Source organism: Fusarium poae, chromosome 3 (genome assembly GCF_019609905.1).
Source record: "Fusarium poae strain DAOMC 252244 chromosome 3, whole genome shotgun sequence".
NCBI lineage: Eukaryota > Fungi > Ascomycota > Sordariomycetes > Hypocreales > Nectriaceae > Fusarium > Fusarium poae.
In genome coordinates, this window is record NC_058401.1 from 3501982 (window position 1) to 3524674 (window position 22693).

At 48.6% G+C, this 22693-nt stretch overlaps 10 protein-coding genes across 10 annotated transcripts; 7 read left to right on the forward strand and 3 right to left on the reverse strand.

Moving 5' to 3' along the window:
• Positions 1-867: 867 nt before the first annotated feature.
• Positions 868-4990, forward strand: FPOAC1_008551 (uncharacterized protein; the record flags this gene model as incomplete). The annotated part of the gene is made up of 4 exons (XM_044852992.1): positions 868-1111; positions 1173-1710; positions 1764-3229; positions 3276-4990. 4 exons carry the CDS (start codon positions 868-870, stop codon positions 4988-4990), a joined length of 3963 nt encoding a protein of 1320 aa, XP_044705662.1.
• A 1189-nt stretch (positions 4991-6179) lies between these two features.
• FPOAC1_008552 (uncharacterized protein) lies at positions 6180-7796 on the forward strand (the record flags this gene model as incomplete). The annotated part of the gene is made up of 1 exon (XM_044852993.1): positions 6180-7796. One exon carries the CDS (start codon positions 6180-6182, stop codon positions 7794-7796), a length of 1617 nt encoding a protein of 538 aa, XP_044705663.1.
• A 225-nt stretch (positions 7797-8021) lies between these two features.
• Positions 8022-9137, reverse strand: FPOAC1_008553 (uncharacterized protein; the record flags this gene model as incomplete). Its single annotated transcript, XM_044852994.1, has 1 exon — positions 8022-9137. The coding sequence occupies one exon, from the start codon at positions 9135-9137 to the stop codon at positions 8022-8024; it is 1116 nt and encodes a 371-aa protein (XP_044705664.1).
• Positions 9138-9572: 435 nt separating this feature from the next.
• Positions 9573-9926, forward strand: FPOAC1_008554 (uncharacterized protein; the record flags this gene model as incomplete). Its single annotated transcript, XM_044852995.1, has 2 exons — positions 9573-9687; positions 9739-9926. 2 exons carry the CDS (start codon positions 9573-9575, stop codon positions 9924-9926), a joined length of 303 nt encoding a protein of 100 aa, XP_044705665.1.
• Positions 9927-11349: 1423 nt separating this feature from the next.
• FPOAC1_008555 (uncharacterized protein) lies at positions 11350-13074 on the reverse strand (the record flags this gene model as incomplete). The annotated part of the gene is made up of 2 exons (XM_044852996.1): positions 11350-12804; positions 12853-13074. The coding sequence occupies 2 exons, from the start codon at positions 13072-13074 to the stop codon at positions 11350-11352; spliced, it is 1677 nt and encodes a 558-aa protein (XP_044705666.1).
• Positions 13075-13991: 917 nt separating this feature from the next.
• Positions 13992-15752, forward strand: GDA1 (Guanosine-diphosphatase; the record flags this gene model as incomplete). Its single annotated transcript, XM_044852997.1, has 3 exons — positions 13992-14223; positions 14292-15645; positions 15695-15752. The coding sequence occupies 3 exons, from the start codon at positions 13992-13994 to the stop codon at positions 15750-15752; spliced, it is 1644 nt and encodes a 547-aa protein (XP_044705667.1).
• A 247-nt stretch (positions 15753-15999) lies between these two features.
• FPOAC1_008557 (uncharacterized protein) lies at positions 16000-17150 on the reverse strand (the record flags this gene model as incomplete). Its single annotated transcript, XM_044852998.1, has 3 exons — positions 16000-16374; positions 16425-16552; positions 16607-17150. 3 exons carry the CDS (start codon positions 17148-17150, stop codon positions 16000-16002), a joined length of 1047 nt encoding a protein of 348 aa, XP_044705668.1.
• A 537-nt stretch (positions 17151-17687) lies between these two features.
• FPOAC1_008558 (uncharacterized protein) lies at positions 17688-18644 on the forward strand (the record flags this gene model as incomplete). Its single annotated transcript, XM_044852999.1, has 7 exons — positions 17688-17717; positions 17786-17839; positions 17904-17999; positions 18062-18241; positions 18291-18335; positions 18384-18486; positions 18535-18644. 7 exons carry the CDS (start codon positions 17688-17690, stop codon positions 18642-18644), a joined length of 618 nt encoding a protein of 205 aa, XP_044705669.1.
• A 769-nt stretch (positions 18645-19413) lies between these two features.
• Positions 19414-20934, forward strand: FPOAC1_008559 (uncharacterized protein; the record flags this gene model as incomplete). The annotated part of the gene is made up of 4 exons (XM_044853000.1): positions 19414-19437; positions 19497-19573; positions 19624-20368; positions 20422-20934. 4 exons carry the CDS (start codon positions 19414-19416, stop codon positions 20932-20934), a joined length of 1359 nt encoding a protein of 452 aa, XP_044705670.1.
• Positions 20935-21914: 980 nt separating this feature from the next.
• On the forward strand, positions 21915-22341 carry FPOAC1_008560 (uncharacterized protein; the record flags this gene model as incomplete). The annotated part of the gene is made up of 3 exons (XM_044853001.1): positions 21915-22042; positions 22094-22177; positions 22236-22341. The coding sequence occupies 3 exons, from the start codon at positions 21915-21917 to the stop codon at positions 22339-22341; spliced, it is 318 nt and encodes a 105-aa protein (XP_044705671.1).
• Between the last annotated feature and the right edge of the window lie 352 nt (positions 22342-22693).

A 22693-nucleotide genomic window follows, 5' to 3' on the forward strand; every position in this document is an offset into this window, starting at 1 on the left:
CTTGAAGCTTGATATTCCAAGAGTGGATTCCGAATAGCCATGGCCTACGTCATTTTGTAGCACCCGCAGCGCCTATCGCGATACGATACTGCACTTGTGCTTCACTAACAAGCCATCAAAACACGCCAACTGCATCAAATCTGCACATGATCCCGACTTCCCCACAAAGAGAGTCATGAAAGGGACTATCACTATTATCAGCGACAAGACCTATCTTGCTATCGGATAGATATATCTAATCGTTGTGTTTATGTATACATTAGTAGTTTACGACCCACTGGAATGGATGGACTCTTAGCGCAGAGTGTAGTTACCCGTGCTGATGGACCCTTGAAACATACCTACCTACCTGTCCATAGGTGCCCAAACATCAGCACCTCCATTTCATCAGTGACGGGCACCTTCGGCCTCCGGGTGACCCCTTCTGTAAGAGAAGCCCCAGATCTGTTCAACAATGTCTCCCTTGGGAACATTGTGGCGTCCCTGATTGGTCCTTGATGGTAGACCAACATGGACGTTGTCCCCCGTATTATCCACACTCATCACCACACTAACCACACCCAATATGCAGCACGCGGGAGCCTTCAGCTTGGAATTCTCTTGGCAAGCAGAGGATTAACGACACATTATCCAATCGCTAAACGGTCCTTGGACAATACAATAGAAAATATCATCCATTGACGTCGACTATTTTGTTCTGTTCTTCTCCTCAAAAGCCTCACTTTGTCTCTTCCTCACCGTCTCGTCTAGTCTATCTAGTCCCTTCACCGTCTCTCATGTGGGCCATTATTCGCTACTTCTAACCCCTCGTCTTGTCTCGTCTAATTGACTGACTGACTGACTGACTGACTTCTTCACGACTGCATCATGGCAACGCCTCACCAGTCGGATGTCAAGGGAGTTGACAATGGGGGAGATCGTCACCGAAACAGCACATCAGAGTCTCCTGGTAGACGAGTCTCGGTCACGATGGACTCACGCCACAGCCACAGCAACAAGTTGGGCAGCATATCAGGTGTTTACATCCCTGTTTTTCTCAATATCATGAGCATTCTCATGTTTTTGCGCTTTGGCCTCATCATTGGGAAAATCGGGTTTGTGGGCATCCTCGGTAAGCTACAGAGTCGCTTCTGTAAGTTGAGGCACAAAGAACTAACTTAATTGTGCCCCAGGTTTGCTTGTCACTGCCTACTCTATCGACCTGTTGACGACACTCTCACTGTCTGCCATCGCTTCCAATGGCGAAGTCAAAGGTGGTGGTGCCTATTACCTCATCTCGAGGTCCCTGGGTCCCGAGTTTGGTGGTTCTATCGGCATTCTCTTCTATCTTGCTCAGGTCCTCAACGCAAGCATGAACGTTGTTGGTCTCATTGACTGCATCCGACTGAATCTGGGACCAGCTTTCCCCGAAGGATATTGGACTGGCTACTTCCTCCAGACGGCTGCTTTACTCCTTTGCACTGGCCTCTGCTTCCTAGGATCTGCTACTTTTTCGAGGGCGTCCAACGCTTTGCTTGCAATCCTAAGCTTGGCCATCGTCAGCATCCCCGTCTCGGCTATCTTCAAGACTCCCTTCCGTGATGAGGATCTTGGTATTCACTTCACTGGGCCCAGCCTTGATACCCTGACTGATAACTTTCTCCCTCATTTAAGTAGCCCTCACTTCAAAGGCCTTGAGACATTCCGTGATCTATTTGGCATTCTCTTCCCGTGAGATCCTGACTTGCAATCCAGTATTCAAATCCATACTAATGGTGGATTAGGGCTACTTCGGGTATCTTTGCAGGTGCATCCATGTCTGGCGATCTCAAAGACCCTAGCAGATCGATCCCTCACGGAACGTTATGGGCCATGTTGACAACATTTATCATCTATTTCATCGTGATCCTTTCTCTGGCTGCAAGCACCACCCATGACTCCTTCTTGGCCAATGACAATGCCATCTCACTCATCAATCTATCTCAGCCTGTGATCCTCGCAGGTGAATGTGCAGTTACCTTCTTCTCGGCTTTGATGGGTCTCATTGGTGCTTCTAAGCTGTTTCAGGCTTTCTCAAGGGACAAACTTCTTCCTGGTCTTGGGTTCTTTAGCAAAGGCACCAAGCATGGAGATGAACCTATATATGCTTTACTCTTAACCTATGTCATTGCACAACTGGCACTCTTTGCTGATCTCAACCAGATCGCCACCTTCATCTCGATGGGTTACCAGATGACATTTTTCGTCATGAACCTCGCGTGCTTCCTCCTCAAAATTGGATCCGCACCCAACTTCCGCCCGAGCTTCAAGTTCTTCACCTGGCAGACCGCGTTTGTTGCCGGTATCTTGTCCGGGTTTGCTATGTTCTTCATCGACGTAACCTATGCCGCAGTGGCTGTTACAGTGCTCGTCCTGCTCTTCTTGCTCATTCATTACCTGAGCCCCCCTAAACACTGGGGTGATGTGAGCCAGAATCTAATTTATCATCAAGTGAGGAAGTATCTGCTACGTCTCAGGCCAGAACACATCAAGTTCTGGAGGCCACATATTATACTGCTCATCAATAATCCGCGTCGACAAACCAGGTTGATTCAATTTTGCAACTCGCTCAAGAAAGGCTCACTATATATACTTGGACATGTCATTGTGACCGATGATTTCAACTCTGGTGTCCACGAGGCTAGGCTCCAGCAGCACGCCTGGACAAAATATATCAACGAGTTCTCCAAGATCAAGGCTTTTGTGCAACTCACAATGTCTCCCACAATCACCTGGGGCATTCGAAACTTGATACTATCAGCTGGACTCGGAGGTATGCGTCCAAATATTGCTGTTCTTGGCTCCTACAACATGGAAGAATTACGAAAGTCCAACCCGAGACTACGCGTGCCTGATGTTCCCGTCTCTTTCTCGAGGCAAATGCAACGCCCACCAAAGTCCAACGGTAAGGCTCCTGAGAGGCCTCGAAGGCGGCGAGGAGATACATCAGCCAGACTTATGGAGGGCATACTCCCAACCGATGTCATTCGTACGGAGAATATGATGTCGCCAAAAGAGTATTTGACTATTTTAGAAGATCTTGCCCTTCGGTATCGACTCAATATCGCAGTGGGTTGTGGCTTCGATGCTCTAGAAACACCCAGAAAAGATGGTAACAACACCAAAAAGTACCTTGATTTGTGGCCGATTCAGATGTCTGCTGAAGTGACATCTGATGGTAAGAGCTTGCTGACTACGAATTTTGACACATGTGAGTAGAATACCTAGAAAGGTCAGTTCCATGCTTACAGTCATAGACACTCTTATTCTTCAACTCGGGCATATTCTACATAGCGTCCAGGTCTGGAAGCAAGTATATACGCTACGAGTTATGGTGTTTGTGGAATACGAAAGCGAAGTACACGAAGAGCATGCTAGGGTACTGGCACTTCTTGAAAAACTGCGAATTGATGCAGAAGTCAATGTTTTCTGCTTATCTTCGGGCGATTTGAATACTTACGAAATCATTGTCAACGGTGTTAGCCATGACATAGACTGGGAAATCGTCGTAAATGACACACTTCGAAATGAAGAATGGTGGGACGATGTTCAGATGTACCGAGGGCGCGCAGACAACATGTCTTCAACTCAGGAGCTCGACCAGCTCGAACAGATTTATGATTCGACATCTGGAAGACCCGGCTTGTATAACCCCCATGAGGAGATATATGAGCGTCGACGTGCAAGCACAACGGATGTTCCCGAGCTGCCACGACGGCCGGCTATTCGGATGCTGTCCAAGATGGGTGTCAGCATGGGGATCCATACACACCATCTCCCAGACGACGCATTGGACGAAACAAGTAGCGAGGACGACGAAACAGAAGATTCCCCGACAGATCTTATTGAAGACGAGGAGATGGGGTACAGCTCTGTGTTAGAGCACGACGCCAACGACGAGGCCAGCATCGGCCCGAGTGACTCGGTGCATCAACCATTGCTGGTGGGTGGGGACTCTCATGATGAGGACGGCAGAGTTCGCGGTGACTTTTGGGAAAGGTTTGGCCGGCGTCCCAAGTCTGACACCGTTGCAGATACCGTCGGTACATCGTACGGTACAATGTCATCGTCTGCAACGGTAAAGGGTGTTGGGGGAGCCCAAACTTCTCAGCAAACAGATGAGCGGCCACACCAAAGCAGCACAGACTCTGCCCCTGCAGATATTCCCTCTCTCGTCTCACGAGATTCACTAGGACCTACTGCCGCATATTCTCGTACACGTCCGGCAAGCCCTTCGCGTGAAGACACTGTACGCCCATACCGCGGTGGTACGACAACACCAGGAAGACCGACTCTCTCAAGACAATCCTCGGCCGTGAAGTTCTCTAGTCGCCCGGTCCCCGAGACAAAGATTGTCGCATCGGAGGCGGAAGGATCCACGATCAGCTTTGCGCCGCCTTCTAGTACAGATTCAGAAACACCAAAAGCCGGGCCGTATCGACCGAGCTATTCAAGGCAGTCTTCTCTAGGCAACTATCCGAGCAAGTCTCGGCCCAGCACACAAGTAACGTCTGGCGAGAACGATGGCAAGAAAATCTCTTTTGCAGAGCAACCAGATTACGAGCCATATTCGGCCAATCATTCTCGGTTTCAATCACGACGTAGTTCTCGGGGGTCTGCACAGTACGGAGGCGATTCTTGTGATCAAATACCCGAAATGCTCGAAAGATATCGATTAAGCTCTCACCTAGAGGAGGAAGCGCAGGAACTAGGTTTCACGCCCCAGGGCTTAGAGCTGTCATTCAACGAGCTGCCAAGCAGAGCTCAACACCTCATTGTTAACGAATTGATACGTCAACATTCCAAGGATACTGCTGTGCTGCTCAGCACCCTTCCTATTCCTACGGAGGGCACTTGCTTGGATGATGCGGCAACAATACAGTATTTGTCTGATGTCGAGGTGCTTTGCAATGAGCTACCACCAACACTGTTGGTGCTCAGCAACAATATGACAGTGACTGTCAATCTTTAGATATATTCCAACAATCAATCAATTGAAGCAAGCAAGAAATGGATTAACAAAACCGCAATATTCCCATGATTGACAGCTAGTTTAGCACGGATCGGGTCAGACTACTCTGGCCATGTGCACGGTCTAAGTGAGCGAAATAGCACAGAAACACACACACCAAGGACAATGTCTCCAACAAAGATGGCGCAAGCCGAGTCATGGCCAACAAAGGATGGTAAAGGTTGCTAGCCAGGAACAGCCTTGAGAAAGCTTTTCAGGCACAGGAACCGAGGGTCGGCCAACAAATTAGACTGAACCTTTGATCCCAATACCTCGATATAGTTTTCTGTGAATTCTTGCAGCACCTCTTAGAATTTCAGGGGTCATAGTACTGGAATGGTCTCGATGTTCTGGTATACATACTTGGTTGTGGATAAGCATTAATTTTTGGTGGCTTGCTGCCATGAATCATGGGCCACATGGCTGTCCACGCCGTCCACTTCTCTTCGGCCATTCTCTCGTCAACTGGAATTGATTAACAAGACTGATTTATTTTGAGAGATTTTGGTCGGGCTTGTGCTCTTGCTCGGGTTCCTTGTCTCTTTGGAGGAGATGGCTGGGCTGAGCTAGGCTGGTGTCTCTCAGGTCCAAGCACAACCTCGTGTCACCCAAACCGCATTCTTGGGATGCAAACTCTTTGTGGTGAGCCGTGCCGTGTTCCCACCATCTTTGACGTCTTGTCGAACAAGCTACGTGCGTGCTACGCAAGCCCAAAAAACTCCAAAGGTTGAGTTGCCCCCGCACAATGACAGTTCAGTTACTGCTTAGCGTTGTCATCGGGACCTCCGAGCCGCCATAGGTAAGACGCGGCGTATACTATTTCAATTTACTCTAACAAGGTTTGCAGTTCTTCAACCACGAGAAACTTTATCCCGTCTTTTCCCCAGAAGCTCGACCGCTGACGCCCTGTCAAAATCCAGGACCCCTCTCGTCTATCAGTCACTTACATTCCAGTCGCCAAACCTGCCACCCTTAGTCTGAAAAAGGGGACTGATAGCCAAGGTTTTCTTATAAACGAATGTTGAAGGGCCACTCAAAATCAGGTTTTTGGGGTTTTCTTGTTCTCTTATCTATGAACCTCTGAGACATTGGTCTTGGGAGCCTTCAGACGAACTCTCATCCTCCCACCCCAACCACTTCGCTCGTCACGATGCCTTCTTGGACCATCACCAACGAAGACAAGATGAGTAGTTGGCGGGACCAGCTCTCGCCTCGGAACTTGAGTTTCCGGGGCTTCAGAAGAGCTTCAGAGTCAGTAGCAAAGACAAACTCAACGGCCAAAACAGATTTTACCATGATGCATTATCCTGACCGGCCTACGAGAAGGATCACTGAGGCCGATATTCCCAATGACGAAGAGTGTAAAAAGTCATTGGCGAGGATGAGAAAGGCTTCTTTTGCAGAGCAAATACACCATCGAAGACATGAATACCACCATCAACATCAAAATCAATTATCGCCAGTACCAGAACCAACACCTACAACTACACCTACACCTACACCTGAAGAACCATTTACATTAAAATTGCCTACATCAAAAGTGCCCCGGATCACGGTGCCTCGGATAGAACCGCCACCACCACCGTCACCACGAGCTCAGCCAGAACAGCCTCAAGTAGAGGAACCTCAAGCACATCAACCGTCGAGATTAACATTTGGTCCTTTCAACGGTCCATTCCGATCAGCTTATGGGTCACTTTCGCCGGCTCAAGAAGAACCAGAAAACGTCGACAACGATGAGTCTACAGCAACGCAGGGTGGACTACAAGTACCAGAACCAGCGATTGACATCCGAAGCAGCATCCTGGCTGTCGATGACCTCAATTTGGCAAAAGGGCCAGCTGCTTCGCCGGTTGTGATCAGCGAGGCCAAGACTATCAGACTCGAACGAGTCGAACGAATTGACAACACTCCCGCCGCTTCACCATTCTCATCACCACGACCCAGCGATGCTTCATCAACAGGATGGCCCAAGCGTAAACCATCAGTACAAATGGTCGCTATCCGTCCATCATCGCAGGACTCTCAGAGGCGCAAGCCTTCTGTCCACACAGTTGTTGTGCGACGCCCTTCAACAAAACCTCATATAGATGCACTCAGCTCTCACCCGACTCACTCATCTACTGCCGCACCAGTCCATGTTCGACAGGATAGTTTGTCAGATCCAATGTGTCGCATATGCCATAACGGAATCGCCGAGAGGTCTGGTACCTGCTCAATCTGCGACAATGACTCAATGATAGCCACTCCCGTCGAGATTAGCCCCAACTTTTCAAGACTTCACCATAAGCCAACTATCAAAAAGTACAACCGCCCTCCACCACTAGTCTCTCAATCTCTCAACGGCATCGCAAAACTTCACCGTCCTTCGGCATCTCTCACATCAGACCCGGAAGCCAATCAGATCTCACCACCGGCTTCACCACCAGGGTCACGCAGTAGCAGCACAGCTGAGACTGTCAAGAGCCTTGCAACCGGACCGTCTGTACCTCCAACGCCCATGTCAGCGCTCCCGACGCCTGAAGTATTCAAGCGGTTCAAGGAAGAGGTTGAAAGCCGAGCTCAGGCAGTCGATGGTCCTGCATTCGACGATCCCTGGATGGCCAAGTCTAGGACTCTAGAAGATGATGTTTATGAGGATGACTGGGCAGACTACTACTTTGACGAACAAAACTTCAATGCCGGGCCTGGTAAACAGACTGAAAGCCAGGCGCCTGATTTGCATTACGTTGCAAGCCCAGTTTGCCCAGGCCCAGGCTGGATATGAAATTTACATAAGAGGGATTCCATGTAAAAAAAGACTGTACAATGTGTGTATTTCAAAATTTAGGTAGCGGGTTGTTTTTTCTATATCCCTGGTCAGATAGCCATAAGCATCTCTTCCAATCATGAGTCTATGTTTCTTCATGAACATTCCGTTTCATCTCTTCGTGACGTCTTTCCCTCATCTTTATCTATATATGAGCTCTTCCTCTTTCTCTATCCATTTATGCTATAGGATTTTAGTAACGGTCAATCCACTTGAATCGCCGCCGTCTAGTTCTATCAAGCCACCAGCTTCAAGTCTCTTCTTCCACTTGTTGCTCTCATAGCGCGCAAAAATCATCGTCATGCGTAGTGTAACATCACTACTTGAGCCGTGCTCTTGCAGCGCTTCCACAACGGGCGTGAACGTCCATCGGCCGAACGCCCAGTTGAGGATGTACCGACCTGATGCGCTGGGCTCTGGCTTGGGAATATCAGGGTCTGAGTTTGTTGGTGTGGTGGATAGCGAGACGAGAGCCTTGATGCGGTAAGCCTCGTCTTTAGGCGCAGAGGAAAGGAATGAGATGAGTTTTTCGGTATTTATGCGGGCTGTGGGGTCGGCCTTGAGGACAACTGAGAGAACCTCAACTTCACTCTGATGATTGTGCGAGTGGCCGTTTGTTGTACCGTTGGAGTGCTCATGACTATGACCGTTTGTCTTCTCGGCATCCGACTCTGTCAACTCTTGCGCCAAGCCCCCGTCCACACCAAAAATTATGTCCATCGGGACTCTGCCCTTGTCGCTCTTGACTTTGGCAACATCTACCTCCAAATCGCCAACTCGATCGAGACACTCGTCGTATCGCAACATGCTGACATTTTCCCACTTGTTAAAGACGATGAGGTCGGTGTAGCGCGCCTGGATACGGGCTGTGTAACTGGTATCCTCGTAGCCCTTCCAGTTCTCAACGTCGATGACACTGATGACACCATCAAGAATGTACTTTCCAGACTCGCGCGCAAGGCGGTTCACCTCGAGAGCGAGGGTCGCAGGGAAAGCAGATCCGCTAGTCTCGATAACGATTCGGTCGGGGGTGACGGTGTCTTCGAGTTCCTTGAGCGCGGGGCCGAGCTGGCCAACGAGGTTACAGCAGATACATCCGTTTAGAAGCTCCTGAACCCCTGAGATGGAAGAGTTTGCGGCGAGTTGCGAGTCGACTGCTAGATCGCCGAATTCGTTCTTTAAAAGGGCGAGTTTATAGTCAGGGTTTTGGGCGCGAAGCTGCGGGATGAGGTTGAGAATGAGTGTCGTCTTGCCCGAGCCTAAGAAGCCCGTGACAATGGTGATCGGAATTTGTGGCATCTCGCTGTTGTTGCGACACTATCTAAGGTGAAGACGGTATGTCAAAAGTTTTGTTCCTGATAAAATACCTCTTCAGTATTAGACAAACAATCAGTAATTGTTGGGTGATGGTCAGCCCATCAGAGCGGCCCGATAAGATAGACTTTTGACCGTTATCGGGCCTTATCGGACATGACCCCACCATCTGCTAATTGACGTCACTAGCAAGGTTGGACGAAGCTGAAGTTTCAGAAGGACAGGACAGGACAGGACAGGACAGGACGCATTGATTTACGCCAATTGCGTATGCCAATGCCCAGATACAAGCCAAGGAAACACGGTAGTTGAGGTTACTTCATCAATAAATACGATTATTCACCTGCCTCTTTCTCTTCCCGTTTCATAATCTTACTAGGAGCATCATCCTTTTTCAGGAAACACAATAGTACAGCAAAGATGACTTCAGAGAACAACAACATCAAGGAGGAAACCTTCAAGACGCAGCTCGACAAGGCTGCGGACAACACTCGCGAAATGGAGAACCAAAAGCCCAACCCCATTGTCGAGAAGAGTAGGTTCTCCAGAGAACATCGTATCGATAAACAATTACTAACTTCATCAGTCACGGAATATGTCCCTGCAGCCGCCAAAGTCTTGCCCACTGCCCAAAGCCCGCCAAAGGAAGAAGACAAACCCCCAGGACCTCCCGAGCGACCGCATCACGACCACAAGATTGAGGACTTTGTGAGGGACCAGCACAGAAGTCAAGGTATTGAAGGTGTTTTGGGGCAGGCGTCCAATGACGAGTAACTGTATTGGTCAAGGGAAAGGTTGCTGCGTATGTATTTAGGCTTTCCGCGAACACGACTGAATGATCTTATGATTCACATGCTTGATGTTTAATTTGACGTGAAGCTGCATTCAGAAGTGCCGCGATGATCAAAGCCAACAGAGGCACCAAGGATTAATTATCCTGGTCACCGACAACGGTCTTTGAGCCTCATTCATGGTCTGACATGAGCTTGCCAATGATGCAAAGGATTTGCCTGCATGGATCTTGTTCCTGTGAAGCCCGAAAGAGCTGCGCCTTGCATTATAGGCAAGCTCTGGCAGGGTGCATACAGTAACGCAAAGCAGAGTTTCACAATCAAGGCAGCAAGCACCATAATTACGGCAACGAACACGCTGGATTATTCCAGTGGCGCATCGCAAAGTTACTACTAGGTAGTCAAATTATCAAAATCCCTTTCAGGATGATGAGATGTCCCCCCTTCTTGGCATTACACCGCCTACAGAGATCGATGCGAAACATCGACGCTGGCGGAGAATTTCCTATATCCAAGGGTTATAATCTACTGAGCGATTCCCTGAATGGGAAAGGCAACGCGACACCGTGGGAGGTTAACCTAAAAGGTCGGGTGAAGGTCGTGGCGGCTCAGAAAACAATTAAAAATTGCTTTTTGATCTAAGGAGCAAAAACAAAAGAGATCGGGAGAAAGTCGAGTTTATATAGGCCTCGAAAAATCTGCAAGCGGGGCATTCTGTGTGATTATTCAGCAACAAATCCACCTATGGGACTGCTCCACCAAATTTTCTGTCAGAGGGAGGTAGGGTGGTTGGGAAGTGGACACAGCGGGACTTGAATGTCTTGAGTGCTCTCAGCTTACCCTACAAGTTGACATGATTTTTCACGTTCAAACTCAGGTACTGGAGTGAATGATTATACACAGAAATCATTCTTGCTTTATATTCTTGCTTTTATCTTCTAGCTATATCTGGAGAAATATACCTTCTGCAAACGATTTCGAATATATGAATTATCACGACAATGCTATAATCTTTGGCCAACCTGAAAAGCGATATGTCCCACCATCTTACGTACAAATCCACTTCAGCAAACATGTTGAGAAACAGTCAGACTTGGGTCTCGCTGTGTTGTCCCGGGGATATGACAAATTTACACGAGATGTGGCTATGAACATGGCATGGAATTGTAGTAACTTGTTACGCCTAGGGAGGTCCATCTTTGTGATGATATGGTATAGACACCTTCGAGTACCTAGTCCAGATATTATCGATAACTGGTTAACATGGGATATTTCATATGTACAACTACAAATCTACATTACCAGCTCAATTTTGCATGTTAGCGATCAGTAATGACTTGGCGTGGTATCGTTCATTTAAAAAGCAGGTCTATAAACAACAATGCGATCATTGAACCATCATCCAGCTAGGGTTTCCTAAGACCTTTACCCAACAGTTCAGTGCCAACTTCTGTAATAAGTTTCTCGCCAGGAAACTTAGACTTTTTAGCCAAGATGCTATCCTGTGCACCAACTGCCTGGAGAAGGTCTGGCAGCTCCCCGTCGAGTGGCGTGCCATAAACCAAATGGCCCAAAGCCAACAGCATTCCATGTAATGCCTCCAAAGACTTTTCCTCCAGAGCTATGGCCTCCACTACCGACGCAGCGAGCTCGAGTTCGTCATCTCCTGACAAAGTTGGCTTTGAGCCATTCCTGGCCTTTCGGTTTGCGAGTGATAAATTAAAAAGCAGGGATGAAGCTGCAACCCTCACGTTATTGTGGCTCTCATCCAGGAAACTAGATGAGACAAGAAGAATGATTGCCGCACGCAACGAGCTGTCCCGTATGATTTCGTCAGGGAACAGGGGCGTCGAGAAGAAGTTGCAGGCCATCTGCAGTGTGACGAGGCGCAGAGCATAAGGACAGTCTGTCTTTTTAGCGACGGACTCTAGTACAGCTAGAACCGTTTCATGGCTCTTCTCTTCTGCAAAGAAGCCACTGATTCTAGGGTCCGATAGGGCACATCTGAATAGGTCGACAATAGTGAAGAGAATATCGATGGGCAACGATGTGACTGAATCTTTGACAAGTCTCGACAAATGGCCCATGTCAGGGATAACTGCACTCGAAGGCCCGTCCTTTGTTCGGTCTTCAAGATACTGTTTCAGAGCTTTGACTTCAGGCTTACCAGAAACCTCAGAACCCATCTTCGCCATGAGTTTGTCTAACGGTGGAACCTTGGTGTAAAGTACTGGCTTTGCATTCGGATTTGAGAAAGTAGGAAGACGTAGTCGCTCATGAGGATGAACAGGGTGGGCCATCTGAACGAGAAGCTGTACGTTACCTCGGAGAGCAGCTGGGTCAGCTCCTGACCACCTATTTTCCTCCTCTCCACGGAGGAATGTCACAATAGTAGGTGTTGCTCTGATAGAATATCGACTTCCGATTTCATGCTGCTGAGGCTGTGAAATGTCGACTTTAATAAGAGTCGCCTTATCACCAACTCCCTCCGCGAGTTCGTCATAAATTGGGTAGAGCGTTTTGCAAGGCGGGCATGTGGCCGATGTAAAGAAAACGACCGCGCATGAGTTATTTGCTGCACTCATCAAACGATCAAATTCAGATGCGTTGGTAATGTTCTTGACACCGTGCCTTGTCGTTGCAGCTGGTGCCTGAGAGCTCTCCTGCAGTCCAAGGATAGAGCCGCCCTGTCTACCCGCATTGATCCCCTGAGTGAGCTGAGGAAGCAACATTCGACCCATGGGTGAATCGAGGACAGCCTGTGGCATTTTGACGATGTGCTCGGGAATACCCTTCCCAAGGAGAAAGTTTGCGAACGAATCTGAGAAGTTATTGCAGTTGTGGTGGAATAAGTCGTACGCCTATGAGCTGTCAGAGATGAGCGCAAGTGGGCAATATGGCGATAGTACCTCCAGTGTAAAGATTGGTCTCAAAGAATCGAGAAACTCTTCAATGACATCTATAGGTAGATTCGTCGTGCCAAGGGGAATCTTTTCCAGTGGCTGACCGAGATGTGAGGAGCCTGGCCTGATCGCGATGATGCCTCCATCGTAGACGTATTCTTTGCCGTTGAGTTCTATCGAGGTGTGGTATATGGCATCGAGTTGAAAGCCTAGAAGGCCCATGGACATTTGACGGGCTAAACCTCTTGACAGGTCATAGACAAAGAGTTGCACATCCATCTCTTGTCGTTAACTGTGGGTGATGAATAAATCCGATGCGCGTAGGTGTTTCAATTATGAAATGATGTCTGATAGTATTGTGCTTAGGAAAGGTTTTCGAAGAGAATAAAAGTGGTTATTATCTTAGTATTGAATAGGTTGGTAGATTATGAGCTATCTATCATTCTCAAATGAAGCAGGCAACATTGCGTACGACTGGAACATTCTGGAGGCGCAGACTTGAAGAGGTCTACGCAAGAGGCAAATTCAGGCATCGTGATGATGACAACAATAAGCGTGATAATATTGAGATTTATTACTAGACAGAGACACTTGCGAGATTTGAATGATGCATCCAAAATATATGACTTTTAATCATTTGTCGCTGTGATGAAGACTTTCTCAAACTTCATGACATCAAACATTGTCTTGTCCTGACGATTTAGCGGTGGGGCATCTAAAATTAGGCGACTCGTAGGTCGCTTTCAGGGGCGTGGAGATCGGTTTTCTTAGGGAAGAACAGCCCCTGACAGATGCAGATGCGGCGTACACCCATCGCCATGACCGTCCATGCTTCTTGACGCAGATTGGCTACAAGATGCAAACCAAACCTTTTCCGTCTGATAAAAAAAAGTGTACGAACCCCCCTTTCCCTTTCCATTATCTGCCTGCAGCATTGATTGCCAGCTTGTCAAAAGTTACCTATTTCCTCATCCCCTTTTGATGGAAATTAATTCCTCTTTGCCACGCTCCAATCCCCTTGTCTTCCAAGTCACCCTCGCTTTGACATTCCTACCCCCTACTTGAAAAAAGGGACCCTCCGATGCTCGACCGAGTCCAGACCCTTTAAAGACAATCTTATCTCCCTTCTCGCGAGACCCGCGCTCATGAGAACACCCACATCGCCCTCTTCATCAAAGTTGCCAGGCTTCGATCCTCACGAGAAACCAGACCGATACAAGTTCAAGCCCAAAAGGCAAGGCATTATTGGCAGGATGAAGGAATCTTGGATGACGCAGTCCCAGCGGACGAGGTGGATTAAGACTGCCGCCATCGTCTTTGCGATTGTTACCCTCTTTTACTTTATTTCCCCCAAGGGCGTTGAAGTGTATCACGAAGGTACGCCGAGTGGAGGTAGTAGTAGCAGTCGACCGAGTCTCAACAATCTCATGCTAACGAACCGACAGTTACCCAACCCGCTCACAGCAGCAACAATGGACAGTCACCCTCGGATTCTTCTTACGGTACCGAGCGATGCACCAAGTCCTTCTCCAAAGATAAGCCTATCGTCCAGTATGTTCTCATGATCGATGCCGGCAGCACTGGTTCGCGAATCCACGTCTACAAGTTCAACAACTGCGGTCCCACACCCGAGCTCGAGCATGAGGAGTTCAAGATGACCGAGAAGGAAGTTGGCGGTCTGAGCAACTACAAGGGCGACCCCGTGGCCGCTGCCAAGAGTCTCGACCCTCTTCTAAAGGTCGCCATGGACACTGTTCCCAACGCTCTCAAGGGCTGCACTCCCGTTGCCGTCAAGGCCACCGCTGGCCTCCGAATGATTGGAAAGGAAGCCGCCGATGCTATCCTCGACGAAGTCCGACGACATCTCGAGCAAGACTACCCTTTCCCTGTTGTCGACAAGGAGAACGAGGGCGTTGTTATCATGGACGGCTCTCTGGAGGGTGTCTATGCTTGGATCACTACTAACTACCTGCTCGGCAAGATTGGCGGCCCCGATAAGAGCGAGACCGCTGCCACTTTCGACCTTGGTGGTGGTTCTACCCAGATTGTGTTCGAGCCTACTTTCAAGGGCGTCGCCGATGGTGGTATGCCTGAGAAGCTTGCCGACGGTGACCACAAGTACGACCTTGACTTTGGTGGCCGTCACTTCGAGCTTTACCAGCACTCTCACTTGGGTTACGGTTTGATGGCTGCCCGCAAGGCCATTCACGGAGCTTTGATCAAGGACCTCACCGCTTCCAAGGGCGATGACAAGAGCTGGTTGAAGGAGCCCATTGTCAACCCTTGCATTGCCCCCGGAATGACAAAGGCTGTCAACGTCACTCTGGATGGCAGTGAGGATCTGACTTTGGTCACATTTACTGGACCCTCTCAGCCTGCTCCCGCTCAGTGCCGCAACCTGGCCGAGAAGATTCTCAAGAAGGACGAGAAGTGTGCCCTTGCCCCCTGCTCTTTCAACGGTATTCACCAGCCTCTGCTGTCCAAGACCTTCAGCAAGGAGGATGTCTACATCTTCTCCTACTTCTTCGACCGCACTAAGCCTCTAGGCATGCCTGACTCCTTCACTCTTCGTGAGATGCACGACCTCACCCAGACTGTTTGTATGGGTAAGACTGCTTGGGACGTTTTCACCACCGTCCCTGAGGCCATGACGGAGCTTAACGACCGCCCCGAGTGGTGCTTGGACCTCAACTTCATGATGGCCCTTCTCCACACTGGTTACGACATGCCTATTGATCGTGAAGTCAAGATCGCCAAGAAGATCAAGGGCAACGAGCTCGGTTGGTGCCTTGGTGCTAGGTACGTTTTGCTATTAATGAAATATTTTCTTTGCTAACATTACTCGCAGTTTGCCTCTTCTCGCAGGCGGTTCTGGCTGGTCTTGCAAGGTCAACCAGATTGCTTAAAGATATACCACAGGATACAAGGCGTTGAATGGAGATGCATAACGTTTTTCTTTTTACTATTAGACCAGTCCTTTACGAACGGGAACGACTTTTGGGATATGGCAAAAATCATCACAATGAGCTGTCGGCATAATGAACCTACGATGGACTAGAATGCAAGTACGGATTGGCTTTTGCGGGAACTGGAGTCCTCGACTTGTCATGACGTGTAGATTATTATAAAACTATTTAATACAAGGTACCCGTCTTATACCGGCGCGGTCACCATGCCCAGGACATCTTCTATAATGTCTTCAGGACCAATATCTTCTAGTAGTGCTTCTACTGCTTCTATTCTACTGCCCCATTGCATACTCCTCTCCTTTTCCGGAGGCGTCAACTGGATTCGATGCAAGTAAACCTTGGAGGTAGCAAGGCCAACAAGAGCTGGCGTTACAAAGTCTAGACCATGCAAAGCAGCAAGACAGCGTATGAGTTGGCCGAAGTGCTTAGTAGCCGTAGGGCTGATGCCTCCAGCGACGGCTCGGTGCATACGAAGGAATGAAACAATGTTCATCTGATAGCGGGTAACTTCAATATCCACTTGGGCCTCTTTGCTCAGAGTGCCAAGATAGCTTATGTCCTGTAAATGGTTAGTTGTATATCCCATAAACATGAAAGAAAGCAACGTACAGCCTCGGCGATCAAAGGTGGAGTCGAGGTGGTTCCCTCACCGGGGCCCCTTTTCACAACACTGCCCGTAGATGCGGTGTCTGCATCGTTACCAGCATCTGCTTCATCCAGATTAACGAAACCATCCTCTGGATTATGCCAATAAGTTATATATAAAAAGTCATTCAAGTGCGCTGTCACACGAGCCTCGCCTGCACTGGCTGCCTGTAACACCGGAACAAAGACAAATTGCTTCGGGGCAGTTTGTACAGACGTTCGTGTGAATATACGACGGGTTCGGAGAAGTTCCAAGGCCTGAATCTGAACGGCTTGTGGTGCTCGATCAAGGTTTTTTGCAAGGACGACATTGGCTATTTGAGACGCGAAAGCACCGCCGGGAGTAAGAGGGCTCAGCGGTGTGCGCGGATGCGACGTGGATGGCCTCGATGTAAAGTACGAATCAGGGTTGCGCAATGCTGTAGGCGAGTGGCTTGAGGGAGAAGCCTGATTGCCCAGGAGAAGAGCAGAGGCAAAGTCTTCGAGGGTCGTGGAAGGAGTACAGTCAATGACAACCCAGCTGAGTCCAAAGGTCTTTGTGGCCACGAGTTGTAGTTCCTGTATTAAGTCGTCGATAGCTTCAGAGGGTGTGCTAACAAGGCAATGTTCGCGACTAATTAGACAGAGAAGTAAGGCCAGCTCGAGATCGCTCAGAGCGTGGACCTTGTTAAGAAGGCCGTCATCCGCCATGATTCTGCCGTATTAACTTTGGTGATACATCCATGAGGCCTGGAGTGCTGATCGCTGAAGCTCACCAAAATAGCAACTAGACTAGTACTAAGTAAAGTATCCCTTAATCATGGCTGGTCGGTGTCGCATGATAGAGCTACATATGATGTCACGTGGAGATAAATGACCAACCACCTTTGGATCCACTTCTTGACTTATGCATACCGCTAAACTAAAAAGCGTCTAGCGCTACAGACATCACCTCGAGCGACCGACGAGGCTGCGACATTGGTACCTCCGCCCACCGTCATCTGCCGCCGCCATCTCCAAACAACACCAACCTTTTGTGAATCCGACATTTCACGACTGGACTTCTGTGCCAGATCAGATACAATAGCAGAGGATCTGTCATTCTACCAATAGACAAAGCGACTCTAACGATAGAGGACTCCGGCTTCAGAAGAAGCTAGATACCCGACGGCGCCTCGACAATTGCGTTTCGAAGGCTTGAGATAACGTCATTGAACACCGATCCCTTTTCATAAACGATCATTCACCATGTCTTCTCGAAAGAAGGTTCTTCTCAAGGTGCGATATAGCAGAAAAACTGTCCAGAATCTTCCGGGACTTTAAGTATTGATACAAGAGTGGAATAGGTTATCATCCTGGGCGATAGCGGTGTTGGGAAGACCAGCTTGATGAACCAATATGTAAGCAACCCCAGCTGAAATTGATCGGAATCGCCCGTGACTGATCTTGATTCTGCGATGATAGGTCAACAAGAAGTTCAGTGCGAGCTACAAGGCTACTATCGGCGCCGATTTCCTGACTCGAGAGGTCCTGGTCGACGATCGACAAGTTACTATGCAGGTAGGACAAGGAGGCACATGCTCTCTACCTTTTGAGACAAAAAAACTGATTGTTGTGGATAGCTTTGGGATACCGCCGGTCAAGAACGATTCCAATCCCTCGGTGTTGCGTTCTACCGAGGCGCCGACTGCTGTGTTCTAGTCTACGACGTCAACAATGCCAAGAGTTTCGAGGCGCTGGACAGCTGGAGAGATGAGTTCCTCATCCAAGCTTCTCCCCGTGATCCTCCCAACTTTCCATTTGTTAGTAGTCTATCAGATTGGATGAAGGAAACGTGCTAACAGGGTTTAGGTCGTGCTTGGCAACAAGATTGATGTTGAGGAGAGCAAGCGAGTGGTAAGCCAACCCGAGTCTGTATACTGATTGTGGTCTAACGTTTCCAAGATTTCCAACAAGCGAGCCATGACTTTCTGCCAGTCCAAAGGCGACATTCCCTACTTTGAGACAAGTGCTAAGGAGGCTATCAACATTGACCAGGCTTTTGAGGGTGAGTGCTTTTTCGTTGACCGTTGTTGTTCAGGCTAACATTTTGTAGTCATTGCCCGTAACGCTCTAGCCCAAGAAGAGTCTGAAGAGTTTAGCGGCGACTTTGATGACCCGATTAACATCCACATCGAAAACGACCGCGATGGCTGTGCTTGTTAAAGGAGTGGAATATACAAACAGCGGTGGTTGAAGAGGAGGGTACTTCCCTGATGGATTATTGATATTGCCTGGAAGTAGCATACTGAGGCAGCCTGGGTTTAGTCTTTTTGTTTCTCATTGGTGTTCATACATGGATGCGAGTTCTCTCTCTTTTAAATCATGTTTAGTTCTTGGTGACATTGATGTTTATCCTTGGCAGTATCTAAAGATGCCTCCTTGCGTAGGTGATGTCCCACTGCTGATAACTCGGGTATGTCTGGAGATAGTCGAGATATTGAAGCTATCAGGCCATTAGCTGATCAAAGTCGATCCATCATCAATCCTAAGTCAAGCTTTAATCCATAACTGGAAGCCTGAAGCTTTGAGCTGTCAAGGTCCGAGGCATTAGACCCACTCAGCTCCGAGGCCTGCGGAGAGCTCCCAATGATAGCGACAGGTACCCCGGATTTCAATGTCTCCACTTGTCATTCCTCGAGCCGTGAGAGGTGCAAATAGTGTAGTCAGCAGCCGCGAACCTCGGCTCCGTTGAACCTGGACATTCGATGATGTGCGGAGAAGTTGGAGCTGGACAAACCTGGGGTAGGATTGATTTACTATAGCTTGTACTCTGTTTCTTCATATCTTTAGACTGTCCCTTTTCTCTTTTCATTTTTCTCATTTCCCAAGACATTGCTGTTTGAGATACTCTGCCTCATCACTGTGACGACTGTTACCCCTTTACTACGCTACACTGTAATCATTATCTACAAGTCCACATCAGAACATTACCATGTCTGCGCGAATCCCAGCCATTGTATGTGACGCTGTCCTTTGATAATTGAGACGAACTTATAACTAACGTTGTTGACTTAGGCTGCCAATCGCGTCAGCGATGCTGCCAAGAAGCAACTTGACATCGTTGCCAAGTTCGTCGAGGAAGAATGCATTCCGTCAGTTCTCATCCTACACTCGCGGAAACCTAATTCTTACCTTGAAATAGTGCCGACCCTGTAGTAGAAGCCCTTGCTGGCGAGGGCGATGCCCGCTGGGAAGGTCACCCATCTATCATTGAGGACTTGAAGGAAAAGGCCCGCAAGCTTGGCCTCTGGAACATGTTCCTCCCCAAGGGCCACTACAAGGAGTCTCCTGGCTGGACCAACCTTGAATATGGTCTCATGGCCGAGTGGCTCGGACGCTCACACGTCGCATCTGAGGCCTGTAACTGCGCTGCCCCTGACACGGGTAACATGGAGGTATTGGCCAAGTACGGCAATGATGCCCAGAAAGCGCAGTGGTTGAAACCTCTCATGGAAGGCAAGATCCGCTCAGCTTTCCTCATGACAGAACCCCAGGTTGCTTCCTCAGATGCCACCAACATTGAGCTGAGCATTCGTCGTGAGGGTAACGAGTATGTTCTCAATGGCCAGAAGTGGTGGTCCAGCGGAGCTGGTGACCCGCGATGCAAGATCTACATCGTTATGGGCAAGACAGATCCCGACAACAAGGATCCTTACAGTCAACAGTCCGTTGTCTTGGTGCCTGCTGAGACACCTGGTATTACTATCAACCGTATGCTCAAGGTCTACGGTTTTGATGATGCGCCTCACGGTCACGGACATCTGACATTCAACAATGTGAGAGTACCTGCCTCCAACCTTGTTCTCGGAGAGGGACGTGGATTTGAAATTATTCAGGGTCGTCTCGGACCTGGCCGTATTCACCATGCTATGCGCAGCATTGGTGCTGTAAGTTTACCGGCAGCTTCATATTGAAGAAAACTATGCTAATAACACTACAGGCTGAGCGCGCTCTTGACTGGATGCTCCTCCGAGTCAACGACGAGTCCAAGAAGCCATTCGGCAAACTTCTCCGTGAGCACGGTGTGATTATTGAATGGATCGCCAAGTCCCGCATCGAAATCGACGCAGCTCGTCTCATTGTCCTCAACGCAGCCATCAAGATGGACGAGCTAGGTCCCAAGAAGGCCCTCAAGGAGATCGCTGAAGCAAAGGTTCTCATTCCTCAGACAGCGCTTACCGTCATCGACCGTGCTATCCAGGCATACGGTGGTGCAGGTGTTTCTCAGGATACCCCGTTGGCATATATGTGGGCCGGTATCAGAACATTGCGACTTGCTGATGGACCTGATGAGGTGCATCTGCAACAGATGGGACGTAACGAGAACAAGCGCAGCGCGGAGGCGACTGCTACGATCAAGAAACAGAGAGCCAAGACCGAGGAGTTGTTGAAGGCTTATGGTGTTGAGAGACTTCAGCCCGGTGCTAGGATACAGCACAAGGCTAAGTTGTAAGGTCAGATGACTGACCGAGTTAGTAGCCACGTATTTGTTTGTTTGTTTGAGCATGGATAATTAGAGTATCTAAGTTGTTGGTTTGAAAATTCATGATATTTCATAGGTTGCGCTCTGACCACAGCCAATTCGATATTCCATTAACCTACCTACCTACCTACCTACCTAGTGACTCCTATTTCATCCCAAGGGCGCACTGATCTTGGTTGTAGTAACAAAGGCATGCCAACATGAAATTCTTCCAATGACAAAAGAAGAACGGAGCAGCAATTCAGGCTATTTTAGTTTGAACATGTCACTGTGGCCTTTTAGCAGTACTTAGGACAAAACGATATAGCTGTTGTCATATGGATGTTGTTTCACACATTCAACCTGCTTAGCGTAGGTATATCAACGCATCGTCTATGTACTCCTATTATGAGTCAACACCCAACCCCTTTCCCCTTCAGAATGCTACCTTCAGGGTTCAAGCTATTAAACACAAGTCATGCCATGGACTCCTATTACCCCAGTGATGGTGCGCTGTTCACGGCCTGCCCGCGTTAAACATAGGCCTCAGCGTGCCATTTCTCACAGTGGAGTCTAGGTACCTATTACAGGCCCTGTCCTGTACGTATCCGTATTCCGTCCATTCCAGTTATTAGCACGGTAGAACGCGGCAACAACCAGCGTCATCCGATCGCAACTACCCTCGTATCCTTGCAATTTTCACTAATTGCCCGTTGCCCCGTCAACGCAAGGCACCGTTTACTTTGCCTGCTAATTTTCTGCTAGTTGTGCACTGCAGACCTATTTCATAGACGGCACTACCCTTAACATAAAGAACTCGCAACGCATCACAACTGTTTCTTTCATACACCTACACATACACATACACATACAAAGAATCAAAGAACCGTCAATCTTTCTCTCTCCAATCGACCATATTTCCTCTTCATCATACACACTTCGACTTCCTTACTACTTTCAACGCTTTCATCATGTCTGCCAAGGTTCTCGCCGATAAGGACGTCAACGCTCCCATGACTGAGCAGCCAGCCCTCAAGGATGTCAAGAGTATGGAGTACCACCGTCAAGCCTTTCATTCCAAGATGGCCGACGAGGAGACGTAAGTTACTTTCCTCCAAGAGATGCGTATCAGTTCCTAACATTGAAACAGTGACAAGTACGTCTCGCCATCCGACGGCATCATGAGCCCTTGCTCCCAAAAGATCAACGCTCTGCGAAACAAGCACGCCAGCAAGTTCGTCTTCCTCATCACCCTATTCTCTTGTATCAACCAACTAACAATCCCCTTTCAGAGCCAAGCCCAAGTCTCTCTTTGCCCAAGCGAGCGCTAAGAAACTCCAAGGCGATAACCCCTTTGGAGCAAGGCCAGCACCAACCAAGGGTACCTTCCAGCTGTAAAGCATCGTTTTGTTTCTTCTTCAATTCGAGCATATCCCACTTATTCGGAATGCTCCTTTTGCTTTCTGCTGGCTAGAGGCTTTTAGCCCACGGTGTTTATCTGAACTGCTGGAGGTCTGGTTTAAGGCGTTTGGGGTTCACTTGACGTACACATACATATGCACGTACATCAATGGTGGTGTAGGATTGCACACTTTGGCTTGTAATGACATGATGCAATGACAGGGTTTGGCTTGGCTTCTTTTCTGGTGGCCGGTTTATGTACGATCTTTATCAATACAACATGGGTTTTGATATACCAAATACTGAATGTGTGTGATATTGAACAGGATAACGTTTTTGTTGAATTTCT